Source organism: Phyllostomus discolor, chromosome 5, assembly GCF_004126475.2.
Source record: "Phyllostomus discolor isolate MPI-MPIP mPhyDis1 chromosome 5, mPhyDis1.pri.v3, whole genome shotgun sequence".
Lineage (NCBI taxonomy): Eukaryota > Metazoa > Chordata > Mammalia > Chiroptera > Phyllostomidae > Phyllostomus > Phyllostomus discolor.
The window spans coordinates 143804006-143823822 of record NC_040907.2 but is presented as its reverse complement, the minus strand read 5'-3'; the positions used below and the strand labels follow the sequence as shown (position 1 = coordinate 143823822).

Below are 19817 nucleotides of genomic sequence, written 5' to 3'. Positions count from 1 at the left end.
AGAACACTATGAAAATAAATACCATCTACTGAGAATTAGCATATTTCCCAAGTACCAGTCCTTACATCCCCACAGGAGGCATCAAATCAAATTTACCGTGAAGAATCTGGGTTACACTCCAGCGAAGGACAGAACGGAGCCTGGCAAATCCCTGCAGATGCGGTGACAGTCAGCACCGTGCGGGCATGGGTTTGATGAGTTCATCTGTGTGGGCTGACTCCCTTAGGAGAATCAGCCTTTGGTTCTGAGATTTCCAGAACCTCGAGAATTTCAAGCATGGGAGAAGGAAAGGGTACCTGGCTTTCACTGTCTTCTCAGACAAAATGAATTTTATGAGCTGAGCAAACGAGCTAATGAGTGCAACCAGGCTAGAGGAAACAACTCCTACAGCTCAAATTTTCAACAGCAGTGGAAAATCATCTCCCTTAATACATATCCATATTATAGAGATGTTTGCCAGTATTGCTGTGGCCTAATCTATAAGGTACTGGGGATAAAGAGTAAGAAATTGTCAGGCAATTGTTGAGTACTCACTGCTTACTCAGCTCTGGACTGGGCCCCGAAAAGGTTTAAAATTGTCCCAGATCTCAAAGAATTTACAATAAATCATCACTGAATAATGCTACCAAAATGGCGTATGATGTTTTAAGAACAACACATCTGGAGATGATTCTTGAGTATGTGCTTATAGTTTAGAATTTCTTTTATAGTTTTTCTGAACTCAACCAAGTCATCAGACACTACTGTTTTTCTAACTGCTGGGTAACTTCTTGGATACATGGCCGAGAGCCCCAGAGAGTATCTGGCCACTAGAGAGATTTCTTTGCACATGCACATTCTCATCCAGAGCTGCTTTCTTTCACTGAAGACAGTTGGATGGGGTATAAAAGCATAAATCTCAAACTCAGACAATGAGACAATTTAATCTCCTGCTCAGAAATTTATTTTCAGAGAGGGTTGCGGGAGAGAGAGTAGGGAGGAAAGAAAAAGGAAAGGAGGAAGGAAGGAAGGGAGGGAGGGAAGGAGGGAAGGAAGGAGGAAGGGAAGGGGGGAGGAGAGGGAAGAGAAAGGAAAAAAGCTTGGAAGAAAAACTAAGCCTTGAGGCATCTTCCAGCATGTTCATGTCATCGTGGCCTGAGTACTGTCAGGGCTGTAGATGTGCACTACAGTTAAGGCAGAAAATGAATAAGAATCATAAAGGTAAACACCCGAACGCTTGTCTCTGGTGTTTAAAGGAACGTTTACTTTGTAAACTTACTAAGGACTACACAGACACAGCTTGAGACAGAGGCGAGAGGAGCAGGATCCCACCTCTACTCAAATTGTCCCTTAATCAGGAAAATATGGAATTTTTACTTCACATGATCCCTGTTAGGAAAACCACAGGCTTAATCCAAATATTCGGCTTTATGTTGTACTGTGTCATCTTCATATTTGAACATTCGGACAGTTCTATTTTCTGGTTGATAAAAACTAGACACAGTTGACAACTTTCTGAAAAATGCAGAGAAATCTGTTGTCATTTAGTCTTAAGCTACTTGAAAATTATAAATAACCAACAGTGCAATTTCTTAAAGAGACATATATATATATGTATGTGTATATATATGCATATGTGTGTGTGTGTGTGTGTGTGTGCGCATGCCACAAACTAGACAAACCAGGCACAGGAGCATGAGTGAATCGATCGCCACAGCTGTAAAATAAAGCCATTCATTCTGGGATTTTCTTTTTCACATGTCAGACGTCAGCAGTCTAGAAATACTCAGGGCATGCATCAAAAGTATTTTTATCGTAAACTGAGTTAGAGCTTTAGCTGGGAGGAGGAAAGCAGACCAGTGTAAAACCATTGAAGCTGACGGTTGACATTTGGGAATGAGAGCTCAAGCGCACATTTACGTTCATGCAGTGTCTGTCTTCGAGAAATCCCTGGGCCACCTGCTCTTCTATCACCTGTCACACGGGCCAGCAGGGAGAGAGGAGGATCAGAGAGATTTCCCTTAAGCATGCTCTTTTTTCTCTCAAACTGCTTCTGTGACAGAATCCTGCATGGACATTCTACTCGAAGGATATACCCTAATCATGCTGCGAAACTGCTCAAATTAGCACACACATCTAACGTAGCAAAGAATTAAAGTAATTATGGGAACGCAGGCTGCCAAGTTCCTCCGTGAAACACAGCCCTTCAGCCCTGTCTCCACTTCAGTTCCTACCCCCTTCACACCGGTCATGGGCTTGATTTACAAACACAGCATTGGCTACCATAAAATCACCGTTCTCTCGATCTATTTATGAATAGTGGAAAGAATATCCTTCTTTACTGCTGGCCACCTTTGTTGGAGAGTTCTTAAAAGTCCACTTCTTTCTGTTCTCAGCTCACTAGAAACTGCCAGCGGGGCAGCAGGCTGGCACCTTCTGAGGAATGTGCAACAAGCCGAGCCTGCATCTGCCTGTCCCCTTACACGAGCTCAGTGTCTCTGGAAGGTTCAGCAGTTGCTCTGAAGGCTTGGGGTGTTTATCTCCCACAGGCAGCTGAGCTGCCTCCCGTTTCATGAGCAGTGCAGTGGAATGTAGTGGAAGAGACCCAGGCCTCTGGCCACCCAGATTAGAGAGTTTTGTGCTGAGGTCCCTATATGGCTGTGTTAGACTGAACAACGGGCTCAAGTCTGTCTTTGTTCCTTGTTTGGGAAGCAAGTGGGAGGAGAACAGGCCAAGGGACTATATAACCCTTCGGGCGTTCAGCTTCCCTGAACATCACCCAGAGCCGGGAAGCCCAGCCAGCACTGTCAGGGTAAGTAGCAGAGCCCAGGGATGTGACACAGATTCCAGCAGCTCTGATGTTATCCAGGATCACCGGACCTCGTCCAAAGGGACTTGGCTGGGCTTATGCCCTCTGAAATGTTTGAATGAAAATTGTACTACTAAAATGATTGTAGCTTTTAGCTCTAATTACCTGACATTAAAAGGAAGGCTAAGAAGCAGCTTGGTGAGAAGGAAGAGAGGGAGAGGAAGATGGAATGAAATCTCTGTGTCACCTGTAAGATCTATTTATACTGAGCCAAAAGCCAACATCCTGTTACATGTTTCAGGGATGCAATCTACCTGTTTGCATTTTTATAATTTGCATAAGTTACACACTTACTTATAGTTGGGCACTGGAAACTCCAGTATTTGTGGTTTAGATTTGGTGAAGGGAGTCTTCACTGGACTGGATTTTTAGTGCAGCAAAAGTGTCCGGAAGTGGATTTTAGTTGGTTAGTCTTTGGTATTGGCTGTTTGCATTTGCTTCTGGGTTCCTCTGGTTCTAATTGGCAGTGTCTTCTGTGAGAAGGTTATGTCTCTTGTGTGCAACTGCGAGCCTATGGTTTAGGATGTGCAGTACGGTAGCTGGGTCATTTGCAGCAGAGCGCAGCAGGAAACCAACTGAATCTTTTTCTGCAAATCAGAGGGAGGGAGCAGGGCAATCATCTGACAGCTGTTCTGGTGTCAGCCTTCTGGATGTCTGGTTTGCATTTCTGTCGGCCTCAGGAGGCCAGAGGGAAGGTGGAGCCAGCCCTGCCACCCTAGGCTGAACTTCGCTGTTAATGAGGGCTTGGCAGCTTCAGCCCGAAATTGGGAGTTTTCATGCTGAGATTTTTCCTTCCATTTTGTGATCATGACTAAATATGGTTTGCTTTTCAAGACCAATGAGCGGGGAACTGCAACATTCTCCCCCCCCCCCCCCACCCCACCCCCCCAACTAGCTACTCATTTTTGGCACGAGATGCACCCGGTCGGAGCAAACCCTCTGACCCGGGTGCAGTTCCAAAAGCAGACATTCGAGTGTGTTTTACCTAATTAGGAAATGCTGCGCTCCAGACCATTTTGCTCAGGCAGGTTAGATAAGGGTTGTAAACCACTGAGGCAACTCCTTTCCGGGGACACACAGGCCTCTTCTGTAATGACAGTGCTCCTTTCAGAGGTGATAAAATACTTCCGGGACATTGTTTACTAAATAAAATAACATTTCGTGAATTTTGAGCTTTTCTCCTACATGCTAGCTGATGCTGAGGGTCAGCCTACTCCTGCAGTCTGTTCAAACACTCCCCCAATCCTCCCTGCCCAAACAAAAGGGTTGTTGAGAATGGGTATTCATGCTGAGCATCCTGTCGTATTTTTAAAGTGTCCTATTGATATATTTCATCCTGCTTTCAGCTCTTACTTTTGGTTTGGAAAGTCTGCTTAGCACATCCAAAGACAGCCTGTGACCCGGGCTGACGCTTCTGACAAATGCTTTGGGCCCCTAACTGCTTCTTGGATTAGTCTCCTTATATTCTTTTCTCACCTGTCTCCCAGCTTCTTACTTTGCTAGGAAAGATGCTGAATCCCCACGAATGCAGCGTCTGGAGAGGGAAGGGAAGGATGAGAAAAGAAAGGCAATCCTTTCTCCAGGCCCAGTTTCCATTCCTGCAAGTGGAACCCAAAAGATGAGGGTTTCCATCCTAAGCCTGGAGGCAGTGTGGAAAGAAAGCAAAGACTAGCAATAAAAAGATCTGAATAATAATCATAGTCATCTAATGATATTTATACCAGTCATTTAAAACAAGTATTTAAAAGTATTGATTTCCTAAAAAGGGAAACAAATATTTATTAAGAACTCATAATGTATAAGACACTGTAAATTATTTTAAATGCTTTTAAAATATGTAGTCCTCATAAAACCACTATGTGATATATACCGATTTATGGCTGTTTTAGAGGTTTTTTAAAAAATGCTGTTATTTAGAGATATTACGTAGTTCACTAAGCCACACAGCTTCTAAGTGGTGGAATCTGGACGCAAAGGCAGGCAGTCTGACTCCAGAGTCCACGCTGGTCGGCACCGTGCTCTGGGGTCTCCGCTGCCCTAACTCGACCGGTTTGGGGATCTCGGAGAAGTCACCTGGACTCCTTGGCTACTGGCTTCCTTGCATGTCAGTTGGGGATAATAGTGTGTGCCCTGCATGTTAAAATATAACATCTCAGTTGAGGTTCCTGCCCTTTGCAAAGGGTCATGTGACATGAGGCCTTCCTGTGGAAGTTCTAGGCATTTGGAACGACGCATTGATTTCATGCTTTTAGTCTTTCTTTTCTGACTTCCCAGAAATTTCCTTAAAAGTGTTGCCTTTTATATATGTAGGTCTGGGTGTATAGTGAGTTCACCAACTGAGAAGAGTCTTCCTCGCCTTGAAATCCTAAAATCTCCAAGTCAGGTGGAGAATTCTGGGGGGTCCATGTCTTTACAGATGTTCCCTCCTCATTCTGCTTGGCAAAAACAGAAGGGAGTCTGGATTGAAAGCCAGGGCGTAGTGGTAGCCTTGGTGCACCTCTGCCTTTCACGCCGTTTGCTTTTGAGCAAATCACTTCCCCTGGGTTTTCTCATTTGTAAAAATAAGGGCATTGATAAAAATGTTCTCTGATAGGCCTTCAATATCCCAAATTGGTAAGCTGTTATTTTTGCCCTTGCCTTTCTGATTTTGTCATAGGATCCAAGCTTAAGAGTAGGTTATTTAAAATGTTATTTTATTATTTAAAGAATACATGTTCAATTTAGAAAATATACAGACCCCAGGGAAGATAATTAAAAACACCTATAAAACCCACTACTTCAAAACAACCCCCATCCGTATCTTGGTGAATATGATTAATTTTTTTGTAATGTATAAAAATATATTTCAATGGTGTCATATGATTTTACTTTCTCTAACCTATTACTCTTATAATAGAATATAACTGTGCTCATCTGTTTATTAACCCCTCTTAATGGCAGCAAAGCATCCTACTGAATGATGTGCAATTTACTGGATTCTCCCCCATCTTGTTGGACTGTTAAGTTAGCTATGATTTTTATTAATGGAGAGTAACTTCGGCCCTTGTGATTTAAACACCTTGTTATTAGATTTTTTGCTGGTTCTAGTGTTTTTCCAAGGGCAAAATAAAAGTTGCTGGGATTCAAAAGAGATTTTTCTTTTAAACATTTTATATTAAACATTTCAGCCTTTCACATGCTTGCCCATCCTTCAAAGTCTACATTTAAAAAAAGTTTAAGTTATACCTTTACAAATATGAATTTGGGTGGATGCTGACAGCAAATTTCAAATACTTCTTTAACAGATGATGACAAGTGACTTGTCCCTGTGAGGATCAGGTCTGATGGTCCCGTCTGTGCTTTGCAGCTGTTCATTCCTGTGCTCGTTCAGTCAATGTTTACGAGCTCGCGAGACATGCCAGCCACTGTGCTGGAGGCCACCTGTGTGAACGTGAAAGTCTGACTCTTGACTTATAAACGGCCAGAAATTTAATTAAAGTACTTTGAGACAAATGCTGTGTTAGATAAAGGTCAGCCAAGAGTGCTCTAGGAATAGAGAGGGGTCCCCCATCCCGGCCTGGAAGGTAGAACTTGGGTAAGTATTGCAGCTGCCAGGTTACAGCTGGGGCAACCTCCCCCTGTTCCCTGCAGGACCTTGTTACTCGGCTTCAGCCAACATGTGTGAAGAAGAGGACAGCACCGCCCTGGTGTGTGACAACGGCTCTGGGCTCTGTAAGGCCGGCTTTGCTGGGGACGATGCTCCCAGGGCTGTTTTCCCATCCATTGTGGGACGTCCCAGACATCAGGTGAGCACAATTCTGTCAATTCCGTTTGGGAACAGCGCTATGGGTTAGGTCCCTCTACGCCTGCGTGTCAGCCGGTGTGCACAGATTGCCTATTGCTTGCTGCCCCCAAATCATGTAACCTTGCTAAAAATATACCTCTGATGATTAACGTCGAGGACTAAGTGCCAATTTTATATACAACATAACTTATCTGGTGAGTGTCTATCAGACATAAGTCTGCCCCATCTTCATAAGTTTTTTTGTCTAAATATAATCATTGCCATTATCATCTCTAGCAGCAGAAATACTGATGAGTTGCTTGATGCACACCATAGCTACTCTTCAGAGAGAAACTGCACTGAAAGCTCGGGTCATTCATTCTCAAAGAGCTTGAGGTTAGACGAACGTAAGATTTACCAGCTGTAATTTTACAGTTAGCTGCCAATGAAACATATCTGCACAGCCATATGGTAAATTTTTACATAACGTTATATATATATAAACAAAATGTTGGTGACAGCCACAAGGTAAAAGTGAGAATTTCTTCTCAGAAATCATCCTTCACATCAGAAATGCATTTTGCACGCCGAGCCTACCTGACTGGTATTTACGGCTCTCAGTTTGATGTGTATTCACAACAACAAGTGATAGACGCCTCGCTCAGCGAACGAACTCTGTTTCTTTGCTGAAGGTGCTGTAGAGATGTTTTATGGATCTACAGTGGCCGTGACTGTTTTGTAATTCTAGGGTGGTCATTCTAGGGCAATTTAAAATTCCAGTAATGAGGAGAATTCTTTCTTTTCTTCTTTTTTAAGCATCACCTTCATGGTGAAAAACAATACATCTGACAGATGTCTTAATGTTGATCAATATGAATTTATCCATCGGAAACTAAGCAATGAATGGTCATTTGTAGATATAGTGCTTTTGCTCATAATGTTAAAAAATAACATTCATAGACTATTAAGTAGGTGACAATTTTAAAAGTTGCCTCCTTATAAGAGGCAAAGTGCCATTTAACTTATATGTAAAATTTCATGCATTCATTAAACGAGTCATTATTGCAGGACAAATATATGCCAGGCAATAAGCTTATAGTATAGTGCCAAAGCAGACAAATGCAATCTCTGCCAGAACTCAACAAGGAACACAGAAGCCACAGCACACTGGTAAAGTCACCCATGCGGCCCTCTGTCATCTGGAGGCCGATTCAGGTCAATTTCCAATCAACTGAGGGGCGTTGCTCAAGAACACAGTGATCACCAGGGGGGTGGGGGGATGGGCATAAGAGGGGAAAGAAGGGGAAAGGTCAGTCAAGGAACAGGTATGAAGCACCCACGGACGAAGACAATGGGGCAGGGGAAGGACTGAATGTGGGAGGTCAGGGGTGCGTAGGTCAGGAGAGAGTAATGGGAGAAAAATGGGACAACTGTAATTGAACAATAAAGTCTGGAAAAAAAGAACATAGTGATCATAAGGCTTGGCATATTGTTGTTGGTACCAAAAGAGGAACTTTATCTTTTAATAATTTAACCCTTTGTGACTGTCATCAATTCATCAATTCTGGGAAAAGCTGACTTTAATGCGCTGAATCTTTTTAGGGAGTGATGGTGGGAATGGGTCAAAAAGACAGCTACGTGGGTGATGAAGCACAGAGCAAAAGAGGCATCCTGACCTTGAAGTATCCGATAGAGCACGGCATCATCACCAACTGGGACGACATGGAAAAGGTACTAGAGCTTCCCTGTGGGCTGAGCCTGCGGGCTGCGTAATGCCTGCGGGCACTGATTCAAAGCTCGGTGCTACCAAGGCCCAACTGTGCTTTTACTTGTTCATATTTTTTCTAGATGATCACTGACTGGGAAAAATAAATCCTGAAGCATTTCTTTAAAAAAAATTCCTTGCCTAACAGGGTTTATAAACTAATCAGAGGAAGGCAGTTCCGTGGGTGAGAACAGTCATCCTTTGCCAGCAGTGGGAACTAATGGTCTATTGCTCAGTTGCGTGGGTTACCCCCTAGCACCTGCCTGGGCTGAGTGGCTGCCAAGAGGATGGCCCTTGTCTCCTCGGAGGCTGCGTGGCTCCCAGTGCTCTGCAGCCACAGAGCTCACAAAGTGTTGGGAGTAGCCTCACCCCACTCATTCATGAAAGCTTTTCATGAACTCACCCTGAGTATTTTTTTTTAAGTATTTTAATTTCATTACAGAAAAGAGGGCTGTGACATTGTGGGCTCAGCGCCTTCCTGTTTGTCCCTCAACGTGTTGGGGCACAACAACTGACAACTTTTTTAAGTAGATACATTTTTAAAAGTATTTCTCTGTGTTACATTTAAGTAAAGTCTTTATCTCCCAAGCTCATGTAAAAGAGCTAATGAAGAGATGAGTCAAATTCTGGGATTTTGATGTTTTATTAGGCATCATAGAAGCACAAGTGGTCAGAGAAAAAACGGAAGAAATAATGAGAGACATAAAATATTTTAAATGCAGCAAAATATATTAGAACCACAACATCTGGATTTTTATTTATCAGCTCTATGCGCTCACACACACACACTTAGCAGTTTAAAAGAGAAATAGTGTTGCTAGAATTTATCAATAATAATGTTGGAACCTTGGCTTCTCTACAAAAATTGCATTTCGTTAGCTTTGCTTGCTCTTGAGAGACTGGATTTGGTTAACACTGTGGTTTGCACAGAGGAGAGGATATTAATAACAGGGAGCAAATATTTTTTCAGATTTTCTCCATGGAGCTGCCAGCATTTCAGAATGTCTACCACCCCCACCCCATACCCAACCCTAGCCATATTGTTCATTTGGTGAGAACATCATCCCGTACACCAAAAGGTTGCAGGTTCAATTCCCTGTCAGGGCACATACCTAGGTTTCAGGTTCAATCCTGGGGCAAGATGCCTATAGGAGGCAACTGACTGATGTTTCTCTTTCATATCCATTCTCTCTCTCTCTCTCTGCCTCCCACCCCCTCTAAAACAGTAAACATATCCTTGTATCTTTGGACAATGATTTTTAAAACACAGAATATGTACCCCTGGAGAAAGTTCTTTAGAATGCATAAAGCATTTCATAATTTCTAATATTCAAATTCAAAGTGGCTGCAGGGAATTGGTTGTTTTTTAAATGATGCTTTAGAGTAACCACAGCAACATGACTGGCAGGATTTCTCGAATACTCTGTCTGATACTTTTGCTCCATCAAAGAACTCTCAGAAGTCTTTCATTTCCTTTCCAGGAACCACAAATTCAAAACCGAAGAAACTGGAACAAGATAAAGAGTGTATCAAATTGATCTTGCTTTTGTTAATTTATAATCTTTCACCACAGTTCTTGTTTTGTCTTAATTCTAGATAAATCTAATATTCCTGATGTTAGGGGAGAATTTTCATGCTTTAAAAAATAATCAATTTATCCCTTTTGTACAGTGGTTTGTTCTTCATGGCACGCAGGGCTTAAAGAGAAAGAGAAAGCACACTTGTGTCCAAAGTACACTCACACAAATGCACTGTAAACAGGTTCTGGCTTTGGAAACACCCGAAGGCCAGACTTGTGCCCATGAGTGCAATACCCAGAGTGCCCCAATGGAGGCAGGCTTCCCCCAGGCCCGGAGAGCAAAAGGGGTGCAGGGGATGGAGACTGGAGGCAGGGTGACCTGTCTTCTCTTAGCATACACTGCAGAAGGAGATTTCCCCAAAGTATTAAAAAATGGCAACTAGGTCTTCAGGTCAGCTTCATCCACCCATTTATGTTTTCATTCATTTGTCCTTTTACTTGACTAAACTAAGTCATTTCCCTGTCAACATTAACTAAAATGGAAGAAGTAGGGGGTAAAGAAGACACAGTTGAATAATAATAGCATTTGCTCTGGGCCAGACACTAGGTGAAATAGTAACTCTGGGGTTTGCTTATTTAAATCTCACAAAGGCATGCTGATGATTTTTATATCAGCCATGGTGAGACTGGAGCTGAAAAGGGCTAAAATTTGCCTAAGCTCACACAATCGACAAGTGGTTGAGCTGGGACTTAAATTCAGATTTGATGCCAAAGCCTGCACCCTTAACCACTACTCCATCCCGCCTCACAGACCTGGGTTTGGGTTTTTGTTCATTCAGCTACGAGCCATAAACCCTTGGGCGAGTTCCTCAGAGTCTGCAGCTTCAGTCTCTGCCTTGGTAGAACTGTGGACACATAATGAGTACTTGGTCCTGGTTTCATGTAGCTCATTCTGGCCCCTTTTTGGGATCTGTAGTACCCCCACACCATTCCCTCATTGTGCTTCTGCTCTGTTTCCCCCTAGATCTGGCACCATTCCTTCTACAATGAGCTTCGTGTGGCCCCTGAAGAGCATCCGACCCTGCTCACCGAGGCACCCCTGAACCCCAAGGCCAACCGAGAGAAAATGACCCAGGTAAATGCCCACCCCAGACCCAGCACTCTGGGTTTGGGGAAGTCTGTGTGGCAGAGACTGCACAGGGCAGCAGAGACCGACAACTTCCCAGGCATTCGGGGACCCCAAAGGACAGGGTCATCCTAACGGTGCTCACGTTCTTACCACAGAAACGACACCCCTTCGACCTCCGAGAGCAATAAGACATGTAAAAGATTTAATTCAAAAAACGACAAGTTCAGGTTAAAAACATCTAAGAAGTCACTTGAAAATGTAGGAGGATGCAAAGTGGGGAATTTTGGTTCTGGAATCAAGGTCTGAAAACTGCATCTGTCATTTGTTAGCCATGTGACTTTAAGCAATCCACTTAATTTCTGAGCCTCAGATTCCTCCTTTAACAGTTGGGAAAGTTAGTACCATTATTTTTCAAAAGGTTGATGTGAAGGTTAGTGAGGCAAAATGTGAAATGTATACCTTGGTGTTTGGTGTACTAAATACTTAACAAGCGATAGTTATTATTGTCTACATTGTGACTTGTCTGAACCCCAAAGGCCTTACAGCAGAAAACCATTCGTTCCACCAGCCAGACGAAGTTTCCGGTTTGGAGGAGCTTTGCAATAAAAACATCTAATGTCAATTTCATACTCACTTGTGGTTAAGCACTGGGCTAAGTATTTTACGTGCATTGTCTCTTTAAATGTTAACAACGTGTGAAGCAAGATCTATTATTATCAAATATGTAAATGAAGAAATCAAGGCTCAAATACACTAGGTGAATACCCTAAGGTCACACAGGTAGAAATGGCAGAGCCTGGAGTGGACCCTCAAGACTGCAAGGTCCTTTCCTGGGAGGAGCTCCCGGTGCTGACAGCAACAACCAGCAGTTACTCTGGCGCAGGGAAACACCTGTGTGCTGGGGAATCGCTCCACGTAGCCAGACGCTGTTTCTGATGGGCGTTGTTGTTCCTGTGCGTGGTGTGAAGGCAGGAAACTAGTTGAGAATTATGGCTCTCCAGCAAATGATCTCACACATTCTAGTGAACAGTCGGAGCTGGGAGGGTTTTGCAGATGGAGAAATGGGGGCTGGACATCTCAGTGTACACAAACTCGTGATGAGTGACTTGGAGGGGCTCTGGCCACATGCAGTCCCTCTGTTACCAGCAAGCAATTCTCATCTGGCAGGAAATAGGGCTCCTTCCCCTGCAACCAGAGTGGCCTCAGATTCTAGGGATGGCAGTGACCCAGCCCCTACATGAAAAAGTAGAACTGATTAAGTAAAACCTCAGACAAACCACAGAACCAGGCTGGTCACAACCAGTCTGAGCTCCAGGTTTAAAAGGCCTCTTTCCTTATACCAGAGAAATTAAGATCTGTATTCATTGACAAGAAGGCACTTTCTTGAACAGTCTTGGTAAGCCTGGCAGCATCACTAACTTAGTTCTTTGGATGGCTTTGCAGATTATGTTTGAGACTTTCAACGTCCCGGCCATGTACGTGGCTATTCAGGCGGTGCTGTCCCTCTACGCCTCTGGACGTACTACTGGTAGGTGCCTGGGGGGGAGCGGAGCCTCCACTGAAGACACCAGCAGTTCCAGGATTGGATGGTTATACCTGCGTGGGCTGAGGTCACTGAGGGTTACTAAGAGTTGACAGGGCTAATCCCAGCCCTCACAGGTCTTCCCATCATCTACAAAAACGAGCCCTTGAGCTCCTATTTCCAGCAGCACTTTTACTGTTCCTCTCTTCTTACTCTTTCTCTTCCCCGAGTCTTCTCCCCCTTTCCTGACCTTCCAAATGCTTTCCTTTCTTTCTTTCAAATAAGAGGCTTAGAAATTCCCCCTCTACTAGGCCAGCCAGTGGCCACCCGCCAGTCGCTGTAGTGACTTTTATTGTGCCCAATGTCCCCCAGGCATTGTGCTGGACTCTGGAGATGGTGTCACCCACAACGTGCCCATCTACGAGGGCTACGCCCTGCCCCACGCCATCATGCGTCTGGACCTGGCTGGCCGAGATCTCACCGACTACCTCATGAAGATCCTGACGGAGCGTGGCTATTCCTTCGTGACTACAGGTGAGGCCCGTGGGAACAGCAGGCGGAGGGTGAAGGGGCAGTGTGCTCCTCCTCATCACAACAGGACCCCGGTGACCAGCTGGGGCAGAGGCGGGAGGGAGTCCTGCTGGTGGCCGGGCCTGACTGTTCCGCCCAGAGCCAGGCGTGGCTTTTTTTTTTTTTCTTTAAACTGGGTGAAACTGCAAAATGATTCTACTGTCTCCTTGACAAGAATAGTAATAACCATCTAGTATGATAGAGTTGTATTTTCTGAGCATTTTTAAGTCCCCTCCACTCACAAGTAGAGAAGATAACGTGCAGGGACCGGAGAGAGCAGGCCATGGTGACTGGAAGTCTTTGGAGACACCCAGCCAGGGCCTGGGCCCAGTTCTGTCACTCACTTGCTGTGTGATCTCAAGCAAGTGTCACAATCTCACTAGGCCACAGTCTCTTCATCTGTAAATGGAGGTGGTCAAGGGCCATCTCTGGCGTGACTGTCCAGAGTACTGAGTGAGATAACGCACGTGGAACACCCAGCGCAGAGTAAGCAGGAGGAAGGACTTATCAGCCAGTGTTACCACCAATCCAGCAGGCAGTGAGATGTTCGGCTTTGGATTCTGAGCCGGAACCACCGGGTCTCCGTCCACAAGAGGCAGAGGCAGAGGTTGTAGAGACGTTGGGGCCTCCTTGGTGCCCTTGGCCCTAACTGCCTGACCTCGCCTCACCAGTTTGGTGTTGTTTAAATGTTTATGTTTCTGGACATGCCTGTGGCTTATTCTAGACTCCAAGTTTGAGCCTGAAGATGCTGAAGTCTCCTCTAGGAGTAGAGAGTTACATTAATTCTGTTCCTGACTTTGCTCCCCACCAAGAACCCCCCAGATACCTCTAAAAGGTTCCCAGAGGGAACCAATAGCTGAGAACTTCAGAGTGTGGGAGTGTGAAAGGTGTCACCTGTCCACTCTTCCACACCTGCTACTATATGCACCACTGCAGACTCCTAACCCTAACCCTAACCCTAACCCTAACCCTGGCCAGGGCCTGCCCCTCTCCAGAAGGTGATGGCTATGCCAAGGGTTAGAACTGGAACCTACCTGGACCAGGTGACATGGATTGCCAAAGCTTTTCTGAAAACTGTGGGGGTCCCAGAGGGGCTGCTTCAGCATTACTTCCAGGTCAACCAAACAATCCAATATAACTAATTGTTATAAAAAATTATAACACAGGGTGATCAGTTAACCTTGCAAAAATACAATATACAAGAAGATTTCCTACTCTGTGCCTTTCTCCAGCCAGCTTATTTCATTCCCATCATGCATTGGCCAGGCGTTATTTACCAAGGGTCTACCATGAGTGACACACTCTCCTAGGAACAGAAGTGGTTCCCTGGTGGACCTATAATTTAATTACCATCAGGGATTTTGGGTTGCAGAATATCAAACTTATACACTGTTTTGAAGGAAGCAGTATTGTGGGAGAGACAGGTAAGAGAGGTGGATTTTTACCACCTGTGCAAACCCTAATGTTTGTATCTCAACAGCTGAGCGTGAGATTGTTCGAGACATCAAGGAGAAACTGTGCTACGTAGCTCTGGACTTTGAAAATGAGATGGCGACGGCCGCGTCCTCCTCCTCCCTGGAGAAGAGCTACGAGCTGCCTGATGGGCAAGTGATCACCATTGGGAACGAGCGCTTCCGCTGCCCCGAGACCCTCTTCCAGCCCTCCTTCATCGGTAGGCAGCAGCGTCCGTCCTGGGAGGGGGGGATCACCCTCCCTGCCCCTACGCAGCTGGCCTTTGGCCATCAGCGCTTTTCTGCATGTGCTGGGGCCACAAGACCAAACCATTTCTAAACCAGGGTGAGGCTAAAAGTGTCACATATGTCAAGTGGGAAGACTCAAGGCCAGGAAAGGAGTTTTCTTTCCAAAACACTATGTTGCAATTAAGCCAGAAGCATTCTCGGTGTCTGGTGTAGGGTGAAAGCAAGCGTTATTTGTGCTTAGGACAGAGTGGAGCCACAGGGTGGGTAGGAATACTGTGCTGAATGCTGAGAGTTTGGAAATGGTAGAAGGAGAGGAAAACAGAAGAACCTCTTCTTAAATTAGCATTGACCTTGAGAGAAAGGTTAGCATAGCTGTTTATAGAGGGCGTGCTCTGGGAGCGGTGAGCCTGGGTTTGAGTGCTGGTTCCACTTTCAGGTTCTCAGGAAAGTCTCGTAACTTCCCTACGCCTCAGTGTCCTCGTCACTAAGGGGAGGACTGTAGCCGTGCCGAGGGCGGAGGGTGGCTGCGAGCACCACCCAAGACGTGTGTGGAGCACTTCGCCCAGGGGCTGACCAGAACAAGCACGCAACAGTTGCTAGATACTGCCAGTAATGAATAGTTAGGTATTATTATTCCTACTATTGCTATTACTATTTTTTTTATTATTCATCACAGCACAGCAAAAGATGAGGGGCCATCTAGAGGTTCTTTTCAAAAGACACACATCAGGAATTAACAAAAAAGTTCAGATTAAAAAGTGTTATCAAGACTGAAAAAAAATGAGTCTTTGTCCAAATAGGATGAAGCACTTTTCTGATGATTCAGCTCCATGTTGCTTTGAGGGGTGACAATGAGGTGGCAGCCCAAGAGACTTGGGAGCCTTCTGAGCAATGGCTGTGACCCTGGCTCAGTGTGGAACCTCCTAGAAGGAGACTCAAGACTTTGCCCTGATTTAAACCATAGACAGCAGTGAGTCCATTGAAAATAGGTGATGTGATATGGCAGCTCCCACCCTCCCAGGGGTGCTGCTAGAGGGCCCCCACACTAGACGAGAGGTAGGAGGACGTTGAGCATTACAAGGACCTTTTGGTCTCCGAGATGGGTGGTCCCTAGATCATTATGTCTGCTTAGTTCCAGTCAGGGTGAGATCTTCCATGTAGATCTTCCGTGTCCGATGTGGGTTCTACCCTCCAACCAAGGACCATGGCCTGTGTCTCTTTTCCAGGGATGGAGTCTGCTGGCATCCATGAAACCACCTACAACAGCATCATGAAGTGTGATATTGACATCAGGAAGGACCTCTATGCCAACAACGTCCTCTCCGGGGGCACCACCATGTACCCTGGCATTGCTGACCGCATGCAGAAAGAGATCACGGCCCTAGCACCCAGCACCATGAAGATCAAGGTACAGTTCAGTGACAGGCCCCATGGCTATGCTGCTGGTGATGCTGACCTTGTCACCAGACGTGAAGGACTCTTCAGAGACCATATCTTGGTTTCCTGCGCTCACAGGTTTTAGGGCTAGGCAGTGGGTCCAAGACCATAAGTTTCATACCTTAGGGAATATAAGTCAATCCAGTTCATAAAAGAGGTCAAATTATCTTGTACAAAATTTAATTTATAATCATCCTTGTCTATTAGCTACTTTTAGCAGCTGCACTAGAGGTCGACAGAGCTGCTCATGTGCCCAATCTCTTTAAACTACATAGTTTGTTGTGTTTCCTCATCACGAAATAGTGCATCTCCTGTGTAGAACATTTTTAAAAAATTACAGAGGAGCCAGATATATTTCTGAAGAGGTGTAAGCCCTGTAGACTCACTATCGTATACTCTTCTCCCACTACAAAACACGATCACATCTCAGTGGCCAGGAAGGAGAATTCGATCTTTATCTCTCTGCACACCTTTTGATACAAGGGCTCAAAAGCACAGGATGACTCCAGAGCCACCCAGGACCCCTGTATTGTGTGAGTTTTGAGTCCCAGTTAAGGCAGCCCAGAGATTAAACAGATCATTCTTTGGAAGCAACCTTGCACGGGACTGGTGATTTCACAGAAGCTGTTATTGCTCTGTGAGGGGGCAGCCCAGGTGCAGTTCACACACACAGGAAGTATTTTAATAGGTTCCATTACTTGCACTTCTTGCTCTCTCCCTCTCTTTCTCTCTCTCTCTCTTCTTTCTTTCTTTGGAAAGGCTATGTCAGTCACATAAAAGAGTGCTAGACCGAAGCACATAATCTCTCCGCAGTATCAGTTTTGCAAGGCTTCACAGTGAGAGAAGGGACTGTTTTCTTAGAACTGGTGCCTCCGTGTGTGCCCCTCTGATCTGCTCTGACCTCCTTTCTCTCCTACACTGATGGAGGAGGATGAAGCCAGCTGCTGGGCTCACTGACAAAGCCAACCTAGACTGGAGGTAAATTACAGAGAGAGACTATGGCTTGCTCAAGTGGAGCGTTCCTAGTTCTCCAAACTTGGCTTTTTGAATAGAAATGAATGTGGAACTTTGGGCTCCAGTGTGGTAAGAGAAAACCATTAAAAGCCTAGGACAGTAAGGTCCTAACATTAAGGGAAACTGAAACTGGATGAGGGGTTTACAGGAACTCTGTGCATACTCTTTACAACTTTTCTGTAAATCTAAAATTATCCCCCCAAAAGCTTACTTCTAAAACCTAACAAAACAAAACCAGAAAACACCTGGGAGAGGTCTGGGTTTGAATCCTGGGTTTAACACGCACACAACCAGTGAGAGCCAAGCCAATTACCTAAACCTCTCTCAGTCTCTCTTTCCTCCTCTGCACTGTGGGAGTAATTTAATACTCTTAGAAGTGGTTATGAAAATTAAATGAGATAATGCATGTTAAAACAGATTCCTAACATAGTGTCTGGCACATAAAACATGCTCAGTAAATATTAACTGCTTGTATTCAAAATAAACGTTCAGCCCTAGGTGGTGTGGCTCAGTGGATTGACCAAAGGGTTGCTGGTTCAATTCCCAGTCAGGGCACATGCTCGATGGGAAGGTCCAGGAATCCCCAGTAGGCCACTGCAGGCCAGGTCCCCAGTAGGGGGCACATGTGAAGCAACCACACATCAATGTTTCTCCTTCTTTCTACTTCCCTTCCCCTCTCTCTAAAAATAAATTAAAAATAAATGTTCAACCAGAGTTTGGAGGATAAACAGAAATTAAATCTTTTAATCCTGGTTTCAGAAACAAATTGTCTGTTTGACTGAAATATCCTTATTCATTTCTACCCAAATATCCAAGTCTGGGATGGAATTTAAAATTGTTCAACTGTGGCCATTTTGGGATTTACTGCAGGTAGGCAAGAACCCTGGCCTGATTTGCTGCTCTCTGTGCCTGAATCATTCAGTTATTTAGGAAGTTTTAGCCCTGGCTCAGTGGACTGAGCACCAGTCTTCAAACCAAATGGTCGCTGGTTTGATTCCCAGTCAGGGCACATGCCTGGGATGCAGGCCAGGTCCCCAGTAGGGGATGCATAAGACACAATCACACACTGATGTTTCTCTCCCATTCCCCCTCCCTTCCCCTCTGTCTAAAAATAAATAAATAAAATCTTTAAAAAAGTTTTTAGCATCCTCTTGCATGTTGGGCCTGTGCTATGGGTATGGCCAGGCAGTGCCTGTAACCGGGACCTATCCCAGGCACACGACCCTCCCAACAGGGAGCCCTGAGCCCCTCATTGTGAAATGGTGCACCTCAGTGGACTTGACCAGGTGGGAAAACGTTTGGCACAATCAAATTTCTCACTGAAGGCCCTGGTGGTTGTTTCTGTACAGAGTGTGCTGTGCTGAGTTCTGAGGCACAACTTACAGAAATCAAAGACATCATCAGGGCTCTTAAGTGGAGGCCTTGCAGGATCTGGGGCCAACTTCCAATGTGCACAACAGCAGACTGAATGTGGTGGAGGTGGGACGAATGCTTTGGAATAGATTGAGTAAAGGAAGCCAGAAAAGCAAGTGTGCTCGTTGAAGAATCTCTAAATCCACAAGCCATGAGCGCCCCCGTGGATTAGGGTTAAAGTTGGGCATCTGACAGCCCAGACTGTCCCCAGTGTCCCTGACACCTCAGCCAGACCCACCAAATCTAGACCCTGGTGGCAGCCCAGGCTCTGCCCTAGTGTACTAATGGCCCTTCTTTCTCATCTTTACCAACAGATCATTGCCCCTCCGGAGCGCAAATACTCTGTCTGGATTGGCGGCTCCATCCTGGCCTCTCTGTCCACCTTCCAGCAGATGTGGATCAGCAAACAGGAGTACGATGAGGCCGGGCCATCCATTGTGCACCGCAAATGCTTCTAAAATACTTCCCTCCTCTCTTTGTTTCTTGCACACAACTGTGAATGTTTTGTGGACTAATACCTTCAATTCTTCTCCATATCATTCCTAGCCAAAGCTCTGACTCATTGCCTACGTGTTTTTTAATAAATCTGAAATATGTTATCTTTAACCTGTGGCCTTGGCCTCTGATTGACACCCAGCTATCACATGGTTCTTAGATTGACCTCATCCGTTACACCGTGGCTCCCTCTAGTGGTGAAGCCAAGTACATGACACGACTAAGATGTATGTGTAAATTTCTCAGCACAGGGTAGAGGAATCACATAAACATGGGAAGTTCCAAGTAAATGCTGTTGGTGGGAAAAAAAGAATTGCAAATACACAGGAGATTAATATAAGCGTAGATTTAAGTCTACCAATAGGATAATCCACGCTGATTTCACAATTTGCATAGTCATCATATTTGCTCTCTTAAAACTTCAGTTTACCTAATGGGGGTGTATGTGTTTACATACATTCATACATGTATTATATATACACATGTATATGACTTTTAATATATAAACATACTAAACTTAATAAATATATTTTAGTAGAAGGTATTACATTTATCAAAGGAAACAGACTTTTTAAAAAATCATTAAGTACTATTCTAAAATCTCATCATGCATCTGGATCATCTGTTTCCCTTCTCCTGATC

The 19817-nt window shown here is 44.8% G+C and overlaps 1 protein-coding gene across 1 annotated transcript; it reads left to right on the top strand.

The window, feature by feature from the left end:
- The first annotated feature begins 2654 nt into the window (after positions 1-2654).
- ACTA2 (actin alpha 2, smooth muscle) lies at positions 2655-19286 on the top strand. The gene is made up of 9 exons (XM_028512443.2): positions 2655-2791; positions 6479-6633; positions 8214-8342; positions 10920-11030; positions 12468-12552; positions 12919-13080; positions 14597-14788; positions 16043-16224; positions 18995-19286. The coding sequence occupies exons 2-9, from the start codon at positions 6505-6507 to the stop codon at positions 19136-19138; spliced, it is 1134 nt and encodes a 377-aa protein (XP_028368244.1). The 5' UTR covers positions 2655-2791; positions 6479-6504; the 3' UTR covers positions 19139-19286.
- The last annotated feature ends 531 nt before the right edge of the window (positions 19287-19817 follow it).

Bases quoted from the DNA above. Each gene is read 5' to 3' on its own strand.
- ACTA2 (XM_028512443.2), top strand. From the start codon at position 6,505: ATGTGTGAAGAAGAGGACAGCACCGCCCTGGTGTGTGACAACGGCTCT. The intron at 6,634-8,213 runs GTGAGCACAATT...GAATCTTTTTAG, and splicing joins TGGGACGTCCCAGACATCAG to GGAGTGATGGTGGGAATGGG. The intron at 14,789-16,042 runs GTAGGCAGCAGC...TCTCTTTTCCAG, and splicing joins CTTCCAGCCCTCCTTCATCG to GGATGGAGTCTGCTGGCATC.